The 14,904-nt window shown below is 47.1% G+C and overlaps 2 protein-coding genes across 7 annotated transcripts in view; one reads left to right on the forward strand and one right to left on the reverse strand.

Annotated features, from left to right (window-relative positions):
• Window positions 1–14,904, forward strand: part of LOC124057096 (E3 ubiquitin-protein ligase RNF123) — an 84,984-nt gene that overhangs the window by 45,484 nt on the left and 24,596 nt on the right. For 5 of the 6 annotated variants that reach the window (XM_046385216.1, XM_046385217.1, XM_046385215.1 and 2 more), the window contains exons 37-38: window positions 3,549–3,599; window positions 13,552–13,775. In XM_046385216.1, the coding sequence (XP_046241172.1) occupies window positions 3,549–3,599; window positions 13,552–13,775 (275 nt within the window). The remainder of the gene's footprint in view (window positions 1–3,548; window positions 3,600–13,551; window positions 13,776–14,904) is intronic. The other variant, XM_046385218.1, reaches the window with a different exon arrangement.
• amigo3 (adhesion molecule with Ig-like domain 3) lies at window positions 4,328–7,710 on the reverse strand. Its single transcript, XM_046385227.1, has one exon. The coding sequence runs from the start codon at window positions 7,618–7,620 to the stop codon at window positions 5,950–5,952; it is 1,671 nt and encodes a 556-aa protein (XP_046241183.1). The 5' UTR covers window positions 7,621–7,710; the 3' UTR covers window positions 4,328–5,949.

Raw genomic sequence — 14,904 nt, forward strand, 5'->3', positions numbered from 1 at the left:
GCCCGCTTTGTCGTCTTTGTTTTAGACGCAGTCGGTCTGATGGAGCAGCATCATGTTTTGCTTTATTTAGACTCGGTCAGACCTGAACACACAGCGTGTCGTGTTTTCTGAGTGTGTTCAGAGCCATAAATGATTAAACTCGTATGATTTCAGGAGTTTGTTGGTCTGTAGTGAGAAGAAAAGAGATGGGATTTCATCCACAGTGCTTTTATTTATTCTGTGGTTTAATGAATAATTGATGTTCTTCGTTTTAGCAGAGAATGATGGAGCAGGAGGAACCCAAGCATCAGATGGGGATTCCTTCTTGATGGCTTTTGGAAGAGAGAGTTGAGGTTCAGTCACATAAAACAGCATCTCTCTCCTGCAGTGTGTTTCCTGTAACTCGCTGCTCGCTCGTACCGAAGCAAACCTTGATGAAATGTTTGACCAAATACGTGAAATGTGAGAAATTCCTGCTTGTGCGTGTGAATACTTTGTCAAACTGAGAGCTGATTTCTTTCACAACGTGAATCAGTCCAGTGCTGCAGTCCGTGGTGTGTGTGTGTGTGTGTGTGTGCGAGAGGACGGACAGGCGGAGAGAGTGAAGTGGAGGTCAACAGGAAGTGGACCACCGAGAGAAAGAAACATGATCAGCACATCAGCAAACTTACTGACAACACGCTGTGGTGACGATGAAGAGGAGGCTGGCAGTCAGTCTGTGTTGTCTGCCGTGATGACTCAAGCCATTCAGAGGCAGCAGCTTTAGTTCATGATGTTTGTGTCTGGATTCACAAACGACTGACAGATTAAGTTCAGTTGACTCAGACGTTGAGGGCAGCTGCTGAACCAAGACCAAAATCGTTTTCGCTGCTTTGCATTCCTGAAGAACCTTCGTCTCATGGCTTCACTCCAGCCTGACTCCGCCTCTTGCGTCCTGTTGGACATGTTCGGCCAAGCGTCGCTCTGGCACCTCGAGGTGATGCACCCTAACGTCTCCATGTTTGTTCCTATCTGCTGCTGCGCCGTCCAGCGTTAACATTTGCTTGTATTTTCTCCCGCCGTCTTTCTGTTCGCCTTCCTTTCGTCTTCTTCACGCTGCTCCTCGTCGCTCCTTCTGACCTCGTCTTCTTCTTCCTCACACTCGAGCAAAAGACGAAGTGTTTATCTCGTCTTGTAAGCAGAGTGTCCAGCTCTGAGGCTGTTTATGTGGTCTTTGTAAAGAAAAACTAAACACAACGCGAGCCACAGTTCAAACATTCACCACACAGACATCAACCTTTTCATTTTCCTTTTCAGCCTGTGAGTCTCGGCCTCCTTTCAGTCTCTCAGTAGGTGTGGACGTGGACTCCGTTCTCTTGTGGTTGGACTCGGACCAGCTGGCTGACATCTCACACAAAGGCCTGATTCTGAAAAACAATTCATAATTAGGAATCTGACTCCTCTGAAGAGCATTTTGCCCTCACAGACAGATGAAACAGCTGTATCAGGTCCCTGGGGCCCCTCTTTGCAGCCTGAGTGTAAACCTGGTGAAGAGTTTAAGTCCAGTCATCAGCACGCAGACCTGGTAAACAGTCGTTACTAATATAAGTTTGAGAGAGATGACATTCGTTGTTTTCCACATCTGATTGTTTGTTTTCTGGACACTCGTTTTAACCAAAGTTTCCAACAACCGTGGACTTGTTTTGGAGTGGAGGCTGAACACGAGGGAAGTCGTCTTGAATATTTAATGGCTGCTGTGCCCTCCATTTCATATGAGAGCATCAGAGTGAGAGCAGCTCTTCACTTCTTCAGCTCCCTCAGTCCGTCAACGTCTCTCTTTCTCTGGGCGAGACACCACGAATGTCTTTAGGACGGTCCGAACGTGATGTTCGTGAACAACATGTGTGCCCTTTCCTCATCACATCCCGGTTTTCCCTCCACCTTCTCCGTCAGGAGTTCAGAACACTTTGGGTTTCACATGTGCTCATATCAGCTGCTTCTCTTGGAGGAAAACCCGACCCGTAAACCAGTTCTGAGACACCTCACTTCTCACAGTTTTCCTCTTAAGCCCATGAATTACCTGCCAGAAGGGAATGAGTCACAAAACAGACATGATATTCCTTATTAATGCGTGACGTGGCATCAGATCGTGGTCTGATGATTAGATGATTAGACTCGCATACTTGACGATACTCGATCCATCTGTCTGGGCTGATCATTTCCTACTCTTGTATCAGGACGAAACTGTTTTCACCACCAAAGAGAAATCTGTAAATGAACGTATGAAGAGTCCGTGTCAGAAATACATTGATATCAAACGATGTTGTCTCTCCTGTTGTTGTTCTTTGTTCTTGTTGTTGGAGGTGATCAGGTTCTGCTCCTGTTAGCGGCTCCTGTTAGCGGCTCCTGCTAGCGGCTCCTGTTAGCAGCTCCTGTTAGCGGTTCCTGTTAGCGGTTCCTGTTAGCGGCTCCTGTTAGCGGCTCCTGCTAGCGGCTCCTGCTAGTGGCTCCTGTTAGCAGCTCCTGTTAGCGGTTCCTGTTAGCGGCTCCTGTTAGCGGCTCCTGCTAGCGGCTCCTGCTAGCGGCTCCTGTTAGCGGCTCCTGTTAGCGGCTCCTGCTAGCAGCTGAGCCACAGACGCCCACAGGTTACTGTGATTCTGAAGAAAACTTCAAAATAAACCTTAAAGATAATGACGTTCTCAGGAAGTGGACGTCACACTGAATGTCGGTGTGTGTCTCTTGTTGGTGTGTTTTCAGCTCACACTGTTGTTGTCGAGGCGGTTCGGAGGTGAGATTCTCCAGAGTCTTTGTTTGTCTGAATAATTTGACTGATGGCTTTCAATAAAGGGTGAAGAAGACCTGCAGGACGAGACTCCCTCCTCGTCTCTCAGTATCGAACCCGTCTGTCCATCGGCATCACGACTGTGTGGGCTGTTGAGCTGCCGGACAGGAGCGCGTTCCTCGGAGAGTAAACCGCCTCGCAGGATCTCTGCTGATTTCGTGGTGACGACTGTGGAGATGAGCTGCTGTGGAGAGCAGATTAATGAGCCGTCATGATGTGTGTGTGAGGCTCCATTTTCAGTTTCACTGCTTCCTGTCACGATGCAGACTGATTCAGTGTGTCCGCTGAAATGTCCCGTACTGCAGGACGTCACTGTGTGTCCTCAGCTTTCCTTCTGTCTGCTAACGTTGTTTTTCATGACAAAACGAAATGTGCGCGGCTGTCAGTGTTTAAACTTTGTTTGGTTCATTTTCTTTTCATTTCGTTCTTTGTGTTTCATATTGAATTGAATTGTGTCTTTTGGTTTTGTTCTTTCTTATTTTTGAAGAGAATTCATAAAGAATTTATTCTGAGTGTGTGTGTGTGTGTGTGTGTGTGAGGACTGACTGCAGTGTGTTATGGGCTTTGCAGTAAAGGATGTGTGAGTTGGTCTTTAATTCGCTGAGCAGAAGGTTGTTGTTTTATGACAGGATCAAACCAAACCCGGTTTAGATTCTGAAAAGGTTTTGATCCTCTGCACAGGCACAGCTGAACTTATGTCTGCGATCCTGTAGTCAGTTCCTGGTTCTGGTTTTGTTCACTGTCGTAGGAATGACCGTCGGCGTTCACGAGCGCACGACTCCGACTCGTTTTCATCTCGGTAAGCAGTTCCCAGAAACTCTGCTCTCACTGAACAAACTGTACATCATTCAGACATGACCTACTGCAAAACCATTATTAAAGTGAGACACACACACACACACACACAGATATACACAGACATACGCATACACACACACTTTTTAATTAATGGAAAGCATAGCTGAAGTCCCTGTGGTGGCAGCATGACTCTGACCTCCCACCCCTCGTTGAGTCAATATTGACCCTTCATGATAAATAACACACTGAAGTGGTCATACACACACACACACACACACACACACACACTATTCAGTCATTAAACACCTTCTGTAGATTACATTTGAGCTTCCTTTGGGTATTTAACATTAATTACAAACAAATGTGCCGTCTGAGATGATCTGCGCTGATGCCTTCATACATAAGAATTAATGTCTTGCTCTTTTTTGTTTATGTCACAGTTTCTTTCAGCTTCTCTGACTGATTATTTGTAAAGTTTCTCACTCTGAGTGTGCAGCTCTGTAGTTAACACACACTCATCTCCTGCTCTCTCACAGAGCAGAAGCTTCAGTGTTTTATAGTATTTGTTTGTTTCTACAAACACAGAATCAACTCGGAGAGGGAAGGTGTGAGGTGAAGACGTGCTGTGATGCTCCATAACCAGCACAGCTATGTTTATCAGTTTGGTGATCATGTGGTTATGTGACGTGCCGTGAGGAGTGTAACTTCCACACACTTTATTGTCCGGTTTTGATCGTGACAGAGTACGGTGAGGATGGTGGTGGTGGAGGCTGTAATATCACCAAACAGGCAGGTTTAATGTGTCATCTGATCTGCTGCTGTGAGTCTCTGTGTTTTAGGTAAATTATATTCTTGCAATACTTTCTTTTCCGTTTTGAAAGTCTGCTTTGGTTTCTTTCCCTGTGATCGATCGATGTCTCACTCATTGTGAAGTCTTTTGCTTGAACTGCCTGCAAACAGAAACAAGCTGTCGATTGGCTGAATGGGCTCAGGTTGTGGCTGCAGGGACGCATGCAGAATCACACACACAAACACACACGGCATAAGGAGCAATAAGAAGGCAGACGTCGACCTGGACGGTCCAGATGCAGAGGTTTATTAACACACAGAGAGACACAGGAAGGAGGAGAGTGACGAGGGGGAGATGCAGTGAAGACAATAAAAACGAAAACTGCCCTGATTGTCCTGTCAATCCTGCTGTACATTCACAACACAAAGACAAATCTTTTCTTTGTCAATGACACTTTGTCACATTTATTGTCTCAGACGTGGTGAACAAAATAAAAAGAGCTCATCGATTAAACCTTTGGAAAGAAAAGTTCCAAATGAAGTCGCCAGACAATGGTGCTTCTTCTCCAGCGCAAAGCATTTCTACTGACTGTTTAAAGGTTTGTTTATTTATTATATATTTCCCTTTTGTTTTCCTGAATTCCTGACTGATGACAGTAGTCATGTTGCAGGGGAGAGGAGGAGGAGGAGGAGGAGGAGGAGTTGAGAATCAAACCTTGAAACAGCTTCTATTTTTACTTGCTAAAAGTTCTTCTTCTCCTTGAGCTTGTCTACTCTAAAACATTTCACTTTGTGACTGAGCTACACTATGCAGATTGTTTTGGCTCTAATCAACTGACACACCAGCTCTGGGAAGAAAGTAATCAAACGCTATAAAGCTCTACAAAAAGGTTGTTTTTTTTTCTCTGTATCTCTGTATGAGACAAGAAGGCATCTGCAGCAAATGTTCATTAAAGGTACAAGCCGTGCTTAAAGGGACAGCCCTGTCCACTTTGAGTAGCAGTCCATGCTCATCGTGGAAAACATCCCTGACATCCTTTCAGACGTGTTTCTGCTCTCTTTGTCCTCTAATCTCGTCTCGGTTTTCCTGGCTCACACTTTGAGGCAGTACTCGCATCTTCTCCCCGCTATTTTCGGTCTGTCCTGATCCTGACATGTTCGTACTGGCGCTGCCCTGCCTGCCTCTCCGTGTTCTCCATAAGCAGCCTCCCTACCCTGTCAGTCAGTCTGAGCCCGTCCCGTCACAGTGCGATGGTTCATGGCTGTAGGGCTTAGTGGGCAGACCTGGGCAAACTATAATACATGTAAATTTATTATTATTATAAATTATTCAACAGTATTCAATCACTTAAAATTGCACTTGATCTGTTTCATGAGGCAGTTTGATAGCCTCAAAGCCTAAAGCAGAGATACGTTTTAAAAGCTCTTATTCAGGATGGGATTACTGGTTTGCTCAGGTCTCGTGCTGTGTGCAGTGCCAGGTGGGAAGGAGGTCACCTGGGAAACAGGAAGTGAGTGTGAGGTGATGATAGTGCCAGTCTGTGTCTCGGTTAGTCCCGTCGCTAAGGCAACATGATGGGAGTGTCAGAGAACACGGACATGATGGAGTCCGTCTCTCCTGCCCTCTGCTGCGACTGGTTGTGCAGCTTTCCTTGCTGCTCTGGCCCTAGCAGTAAACCCGGCCCCAGGTGTCCTTGCACCGCCCCAGCTACCGGCCCCGCCCTGAGTCTGCCGTTCTGCTGTTCTTTGATCGGCTCCAGAAAGACCACATGCTTGTTGGTACTGACCTTGCGGCCCGGGCCCTCTGTGGTTGCCGGTGGGGTTGGGGTGAGGATGGAGGACTGGGCGCTCCCTGCCCCGGCCTCGTTCCCCTGGCTCACGGTGCCCGTGGCGGGGGTCGAGGCCTTAGGACGACAGGGAGGGCAGCGGCAGGGCGTCAGGTAGAGGTACATGAGGACCAGCACTAGGCTCACCACACAGCCCAGCAGGGTGGTGAATCCAGTGTTGAAGGACTCGTGAGGATCGCTGTCAGGGTGCTGCACCACGGTCACGTTGACCTCCCGCGTTTCGTTGCGCTGCTGCTGCTGGTCCAGAGCCATACACCAGTAGATGCCAGAATCCTCTGCACGTGCCGCCACAATCTCCAGGCTACCGTTGGCGTACATCTTTAATGATTCGTTGTTTCCTGGCGGTGCCACGTACTCCTGATTCGGAGACACCCAGAGAAAGGTGACATGCTGTCCGGACAGCGTGGTCACACAGTGCAGCAGCACTGCTTTTCCCGCCTTCACTGAAACGCTGCTCTCCTGCTCTCTCAGCAGCCCACTCATCACAGTCAAGTTGCAGTTTTCAAAGTAGCGGCTGTGCTGGAAGAAGCGCACAGTACCTTTCTGTATCCCGTAGACCAGACAGGTGTGTTCCTGCCTGAACTCAGTCACAGCGTTGAAGCCTCTCTGTTCCCAGTGCCGGAACAGTCCATACATGGAGCACTCACACACCAGGGAGTTGTTGTGGAGGTAGAGTCCTTTCTGGACTGAAGCGGGTAAGTTCGATATGTCCTGCAGGGGTAGTTTGGGCAGGCGGTTCGAGGACAGGTCCAGCATGGACAGGTGAGGGTGGCTGTGCTCTTGGAAGGAAAAGAAGGGGAAGTCGGTGAGACGGTTATGACTGAGGTAGGCCTTGCGGAGGCTGCTCAGTCCAGCCAGAGCTCTGCTCTCCACGTGGACAATACGGTTGTTGAACAGCAGCAGTTCCTCCAGTCCAGGCAAATCTAGGAAATAATGCTGCTCCAAAACACGAAGCTGATTGGACGACAGGTCCAGGTGTCGGAGCTGAGTCCCAGAGGTGTTTCGAAATGCCCCCGGATGAATAGTAGTAATCTGGTTGTGCGCTAACCGTAATGTCTCCAGTCGATAAAGTCCTTGAAAGCTGTCGACCTCCAGCTGCACAATCTGGTTATGGCTGAGATCCAGAGTGACAGCAGAGACGGGCATTTCTGCGGGGACCTGATCCAGGCCCACGGCGGTGCAGCTGAGGATGTCCGACGCGCAGAGGCAGGTACCCGCCTCGGAGGAGCCCTGAGACCGGCAGATGGTGGCCTGCACTGGGCTCAGCTGGGGGAGCTGGAGACAAACTAACAATACAACAGCAGTCCACCATGATGGCGACGCTGCGATGAGTGCCGGTGCCACCGCACCCTGCAGGAAACCGCTGTTACCAGCAGCACGCAACATGATGCCACGGGCAGGCTGTGGGCATCCGATCTGCGTGTAGGCTTCTCTCTGACCCAGCTTCTGTCTGTGTCACTTTGCTTTCGAAGTGTACTTTTCACATCCTACATGCAGCGTGATTCATCTCGTTTTGCCACAACACACAAATGGACAGCAGACAAACTAACGTGAGGCTGTGCACGCTTCATTTCTGTCCCTTTACATGTTGAAGTGTTTCCTCTTCAGGCCCGTTCGAACGCTTCCACCCTTCACTCCACGTTTCTTCTCATTTCACTTTCCTTTGTGCTTCCAGCTCGAGCTCAGGAGCGATCGCTTGTTTGACCGTTAATGTTGAATGATCTGCATCCACCTGCCAACGTGGCAGCGGGACAAGCAAGTGTGTGAGGTCCAGGCGTGTAAACAAACAAACTTCTGCTCTCTGTTGTATGTTGAGCAGCAAATTGAACAAAATCCAACAAAGACAGGCTGTGGGCTGTGAAACGGTCAGGGTTCAGGACAGTGGAACAAAAGGAGGTGCAGGTTATGATGTTTAAATGTTCTCCTTTGTTGTCGGCCGTATTCCAGCCACAGAAAACTTCCTAAAACCAGCTTAGCACAGCAAATGCTCGGTTTAGCCCGTAGCTGCAGCTCTGTACCTCCAACACAGACCCGAGTCCCTCGCTGGTTCTTCAGCCCTGAATTTGCCTCAAACAAAGCTTCAGGTTTCCCCACGTGAGGCGACGTTCTCTTTGCTCATAGCTCCTATCGCGATGCAGGATGCCTCGTCTTAGTTGTAAGCATGTCTTTGTTTTCATTCCAAGTCGGGTTTTGTGAATCACGGCCCCAGCTGTCTGCCGCCCACAGCCTGCCCCGAGTCCCGGATCAGATTTTCAAAGCAGTCAGCATCCCGTCCACTTCACTTGACTCGCAGCGGCAGCCACTCACAGCTTTCACGCTCTCGTCAGCGCCGCTTTGCTGCTGCTCTCTCTCTCGTCTTTTCTTCCTCCGGCTGATTTCTGCACAGCCATTCCTTCTTTTCTTTCAGCAGTGGGAGGATGAGAGATTTTCAAAAGGCTTCACAGCGAACAGAAATCTGGCTAACATGAAGCGAGCAGCAGTTCTCCCCTCTGAGGCTCAGGAAAACAGGGAGACAACACTCAGATGGAAAAAGAAGTTGTAGTTGATCTTCTGTAACTGAAGACTCCTGAGGTGTGTGTGTGTGTGTGTGTGTGCGCGTGTGTGTATGTGTGTGTGTTCAGGCTGTTTCCAGATGTGAGTGCTGTGGAGGCTCAGCTGACTGCAGTCACTGCTGCCTCCCGTCTGCTCAGCACTCGCTCTCAGCTGCCTCTTCTGGTGCTTTCCCAGCTCCTCCTCTCTTCCTCTCCTCCACTCTGCTTCCATCCTCCTCCCACCAGCATCCCCCGCCCAGCTCAGACCCTCCTCCTCCTCCTCCTCCTCCTCCTCCTCCTCCTCCTCCTCCTGTCTCTCTCTGCCTCCTGCTCTTGTGCTGCCACAGGAGGAGGCTGATGAGGCTCGTTCAGGAGGGAATCTGATTGGTCAGAGAGGAGATGCACTGGTTGATAGTGTGTTTGTTAAAGCACACAGATATGTTCATAATATTTCTGTATGACTTTTTTATGTGCAAAATATGCCTTCTTTAAACATTTGGATTTCATTTAAGCATAGACTGAACTTTTTATTTATTTCTGAGCAAATGAACAAATGTCACATTCTGACAGGAAGTTAGCATAACACAGACAGTAATCATTCATGAAATGATCATTTGATTAGAACACTTTACAAAAGCTATTACAAAGAACAGTGACACAGCCAACATTACACTCATAGTGCGTTCTGTGTTTATGTTTTATCTCGTTGTATTATTATATTTGGGGGTTGTGAATTGCAATCACTGCACTTGTTAAGTGTACTTGGCGACCGGTTTGATCTTTAATGTTTTCTGTATCCTGTTAGCCTTGTTAGCATGTTAGCAACACTCCCTCCGACTTTAGTGTCCTCTGGCGCCACCACAAGGCTGACATTTGTGTGTGTTTTTTTTAAATATCTTGACAAAAATGTGGTTGAAATGTGGTTCAGACGTTCATGTTTAACTAAGGATGAACTCTAATAACTTTTCATCTGGTGCCGCCATCAGGTCGACATTTTAACGTGCTATGTATTGACGTTAGCATGCTAACGCGCTGCACTCAGATGGTGAACGCAGTAAACCAGCTGGCTCGGATGGTGGAGTGGATAAGCGGTTCCTGTTTGATGTGTGGAAGCAGAAAAACATTCATTCTTCTGGACGGCATCATGCAGTGAAATCAGTTGTGTTTAGATGTGAGGCTGAGGTTGGCTGTGAGACCTGACAAACCAGTTTCCACACATTATTATGTGTTGCATACACAAGGCCATCAGCCTGTGATGTGATTTATCATCATATTTTACCTGCTCAGTTTCTTTGTTCGTCGTTCATGTCTGTTTGATTCTCCCTCCCTCTCTCACAGTCAGATCATGTTTCACGAGTGAGGACTTCACCCGTCCAAACCTCTTTTGTTGTCTTATGTCGCACACATGCAGATGTTTTTCTCATGCTGTGTGTGTGCTGTGTTTGCATAATTATTCCTCGTAACCTTTCTGTAACCTTTAGTTGCACACTGAAGGAAACAGATTCAGGATGAGGCTCAGAACAAGCTCATGTGTAATTTATAATATTTTTGTAGTTTATCTCATCTCACTTCTTTCCTCTGAAACTTAAACTGCTGAAATGTCAGTAAAAGTCTGATCATCATCATCATCGTCATCATCTGTGCTGACTGGATTTGTGGATTTTCACTTCCTAAAAATGATCTTGGAGCAAAAGGTTTCCTCCAACATTCCTACAAACGCTCATCCATTTGGTCCGAGCTGTTGGGATCTTCGTGTCTTCAGCTCGGTGTGCGTCTGGATACGAAGCTGAATGGCCTTTCATTAGCTGCTCTTTGATTTGGTTTGGCTGCTGGAGGCAGACGTTAAACTCATCACCATGAATAAAAGAGAAGATACAGAACCTGAATGTCCCACCAGAAAAGGTTCAGGAAGGTATCAGGTGAGAAGAAACCAGTGACGACAGAAACCTCCAGCTGTTGAATTCATCACATGTACAACACTGATTGATTTCACTCACCTGACAGAGAACATGAACCTGCAGGATAAAGGAGTTAAACTGAACAAAAACAGTAAAAGTGTTGTAGTTTCAGGTTCCTCCTGCGGTGACGTTAACCTGCCATCATCTCTGATGATGTTTTGGCCTTAAGAATGTTAAGAATGTGTCAGGTTAATGTGAGTGTGTCCATCCATCAAGTGGTAAAGGGAGGTGTGCCGTCTGTCTGTCCGTCACTTGGACAGGCTTGTCCTCTGTCTTTTTTCCCTGTTGTTTGTTCGTGTGTACATGCTGAAGTCTGCTGAATAATTTGCCTCATCATTAGACATGATTTGTCCTTTTGTTGCTTTATAATTAAAGAGGGAACACAATGGACTCGTGTTGAGGCCTTTGACAAAGACACAGTCGGTGACATTTTCAGCCCTGTGAATCACACTGCTTCTTCTTCTTTTTCTGGTGCTTTTCTCGCCATTTGGTTGAATTCAGGCTGGTGATAATTTCCTTGTTGTAAAGGTAAAGAAGGAACATGTGAAGACAGGATGACGGGGGCAGAGTGTCTCTGTGTGAAGTGTCATGGCTGCTGTAATGATAAGGTCAGGGTAGATTTTAGTGGAAAATGTCACCGTGTTTCCTCATCGGTCCCTCTGGACTCCTCCTGTGACGGACACAGGCGACCCATCAGCTGCTGAGCAGCCAATAAAAGTTTCCATCCAAAGAGCACAGAGACACGTTGACCTCACAGTATAACGGCTGAGTGCTTTTACATAAAAGAAGAAAGTGAGGACAGATCACCAGGATGGAGGACAAAGTGGTGGAGCGAGGAAAAATGATTATTTTCATTGTAATCGATTAGTAATGGTGGAAAATGTGCATCACAGTTTCCCAGAGTCCAAAGTGATGTCTTCCAGTCCAAATCTGAAGACTCTTCAATTATGGTCATAACTGACAAAGAACAGCAGCAAATCCTGACATTTAAGAAGCTGGAACCAGCAAATGTTTGACATTTGGGACATGAAGGATGTTTAGCAGAAAACATTCCTAGAAACAATATAAAAATATAAATAGAAAAATGAACTGACTGAAAACCCCCAACGCTTAGCGTGCTCTGCATTTGGATTTGTCAGGTCTGAAACCAGATGTTGAACAAAGAAGTTCAGGTGTGTTAAGAGAACTGCAGCTGACATTACAACAGCTGGTGAGCTTTTCCAGGGTCCTGCTGAAATGAACTGAGATCATCAGCAGAATGTGAAGAAGCAACTCTGTGTTGTGTAGCAGAGAAAAACGCTAAAGTTAGCATGCTAACCAGCTAGCTGCGGCCGTCCTGTCTGTAATACCACTTTGTACCTCTAGAGGAGATGTATACGAGCGGTCAGTTCACTGAGTATCACAAGATGTCTGAGAGTGTAGTGTCATGAGGAAGCAAAACTCAGAAAATGTCCAGAAAGGAAATATTTTTGATATTTTTTACAAGTTGCACCTTTAACAGACAAGCAGGGGCTCACTGCAAACAGCTCACTGTGTCTGTAATTATTACAGAGACTGTGAAAGCTTCACTGAGCAGAGCAGCCGATGTGAACTGTAAGCTGCTGGGTAGTTCATCCCTTAACATTGCATCATGTTTTCTATTTAAAATCTAAACCTGTAACTTTTCCAGCTGTCAGATAAATGTAGGAGAGTAAAAAGTACAACATTTCCTTTTGAGATGTTGTGGAGTAAAAGCACAAAGTAGGAGTGGAGGTGGAGGTCAGAAGCCTCACAGTACACCCACCCGCCAAGACGCCACTGCAGGTCGGCGCTAAGAAGAGTCCAGAAATAGTGGCAGAGAAAAGAGGAGAGAGCTGAGTGCAGCATCTGTCAGCAGAGAGGAGTCGGGAGTCGGGAGGGAGAGCGAGGGGGAGGCGGGCTGGTGGAAAGCCCTGCTGTAAGACACGGATGCACAGGGCTTTGATTGAGTGGCACCGCAGGGGAGAGGACGGAGGCGAGGCGGAGAGTTTGATTAGCCAGAACACCAGAACACCAGTGACTGAACGCTGGACAGACAGACAGACAGACAGATGGAGGAAAGTTGAGAGGAGCAGGAAGTGACGGATCAGCTCCCGTGTCACGCTGGACGTGTGGCGTCCGACTGAGTGTCGCTGACTGGCTGGCGGTGAAGTCAGGCAGCCTTTCTGACAGAACGTCGTGATGGCAGATGTTTTCACTCATTGGTCAGAATTAGTCGAGTTGTTTTGGCCCTCTTACCTGCCCATCACTTCCTGTACGTCTGTCTGCTGCAGACATCATCAGCACCTCTTTTAGCTTCGGATGTCAATACGTTTTTCTGTCATTTTAGGTATTTCTTCACACCCTGATGTTTGTTCAAGCTTTCATCTGATCAGTTTGGTTTTATTTATCTGATGCTAAAAGGGGCTGAAATGTCATGATTGGCGGCTGAGCGCTGCTTCTGATTGGCTCAGGTGGGTGTATGGGCAGGAACTCGATACTGTGACTCCACCTCCCCATCACTACTGTGTAAGCTACATTTGGTGAATAAGTAGGTCTGGGTAGCAGATTTCAAAATAAAGGATTGGATTTCACAATAAAGGATTTGACAGTAAAATTTAAAACGCTGTAAAGCTGTGACACACAACCCTCTCTTCTGGGATACTACTACTGTAACTGGCTTGTGTAGTGATGTGGTTTTCATCATGTCATGATGTGGATTTCATCTCATGGTTTCTGTTCACCTGAAGTAAAATGTTCCTCTGATGCTTGATCACGTGAGGTCCCATGAACGTCTCCTTACAATCTGTCTGTCCCCCCCCCCCCCCCAGGAACTCTCGAGCTGCCTCCGTCCTGCTGTCTGACCCCTGCTTCCAGCTCCACTCCATCCAACACCTGTTAGGAGAGGGAGGAGAGTCGTCCACCTCGTCGGCAGCCGTCTCCTCCATCGCCCGTCCCGTAGTCGGGTCCTTGGGATCATCTGTGGCCCCTCCCATCCCCTCAGCCAGTGGAAACGCAGGCTCTTCAGAGCGCAGACACTTTTCCCTGCATGCATGTGAGTGAAACTCTGTCGTAAAAGGCTTTAGTGTTTCCAGGAGGCGCCGTGTGAAGGCTGACAAATGTCCCCAGGTAAAACTGAAGCAAGTCTGCAGGTGTGAAAGAAAGTGTGCTGAGCAGACCTGCTGTAGGCTACATGAAACCCCTACTAGCATAACAAACGTAACTGTTGATTTGCATTGTGGGTAATGTAGGCACCGTGTTTTGACAAGGAAGAAGTGTTTTGACAATGTCTCTGGTTCTGGCACATCAATTTCATCTTTATTTTTAAACATTCACACAATTATATTTATCAGTCATATTTATTTATGAAACCAGATGAAGCCAATCAGCTAACCAGACTTCAGGTGTGTCTCAAAGACATCAAAACCTGGATGGTTAAAACTACTTCTAAGCTCAGACAAAACTGAAGTTATTTTGCTGGGCCCTAAACATCTTAGAAGCAAATTATTTAGTGCTGTAGCTACCTTGGATGGCATCACCTTGGCGTGCAGCCCCAAAGGAAGAAATATGAGAGTTATTTTTGATCAGTAAGCGTCCTTTAACTCACACGTAGCTCAGATTTCCAGGACTGCCAGAGAAAAGGAAAACTGGATCACCTGAAAGCTTAAAACATGAGGATTTTCATCAGTTTCGTCATAGTGTTTTATGGACGTTCGTTCCAGATGGACATCGGAGATGATGATGTCCTCAGGAAGTGTAACTGCATCAGAAAATACACATGAGCGTGAGTCGTAGCACACAGACGTGAAACACACATCTCAGAGGTGAGCGCAGTTTTTATGCAAATGATCCCAAAAACCGGACGTTAAAAGGGAGATGAATAAGATTCTGGAGTCATTTGGGCTACTTTTAGATCGAGAGATACCATATGAAAATCTTGGTTACTAAGTTCAAGTACTCCTTTGGATTTGACATCTAAGCGGTCCAATGTCCATTTTTTCAGCCTTTGAAGTCCCTTTTCTTAGCGGACATATGAAGACAGTCGGTTAGAAATCGATTCAGGATCTAATTTCAAAGCGAATCAGTTCAAAGTTTGGCTGAGCGTGCGCCTTGGAAACAGGCCTGTTCTGTTCTTAATGGGATTTAGACTTCACTTTAATTTCATTTGGGTCCCATCCGTCATG

This window comes from Scatophagus argus, chromosome 3 (genome assembly GCF_020382885.2).
Source record: "Scatophagus argus isolate fScaArg1 chromosome 3, fScaArg1.pri, whole genome shotgun sequence".
NCBI classification, from domain to species: Eukaryota; Metazoa; Chordata; class Actinopteri; family Scatophagidae; genus Scatophagus; species Scatophagus argus.

Excerpts from the sequence above, each read along its gene's own strand:
- amigo3 (XM_046385227.1), bottom strand. The coding sequence starts at position 7,620 with ATGTTGCGTGCTGCTGGTAACAGCGGTTTCCTGCAGGGTGCGGTGGCA.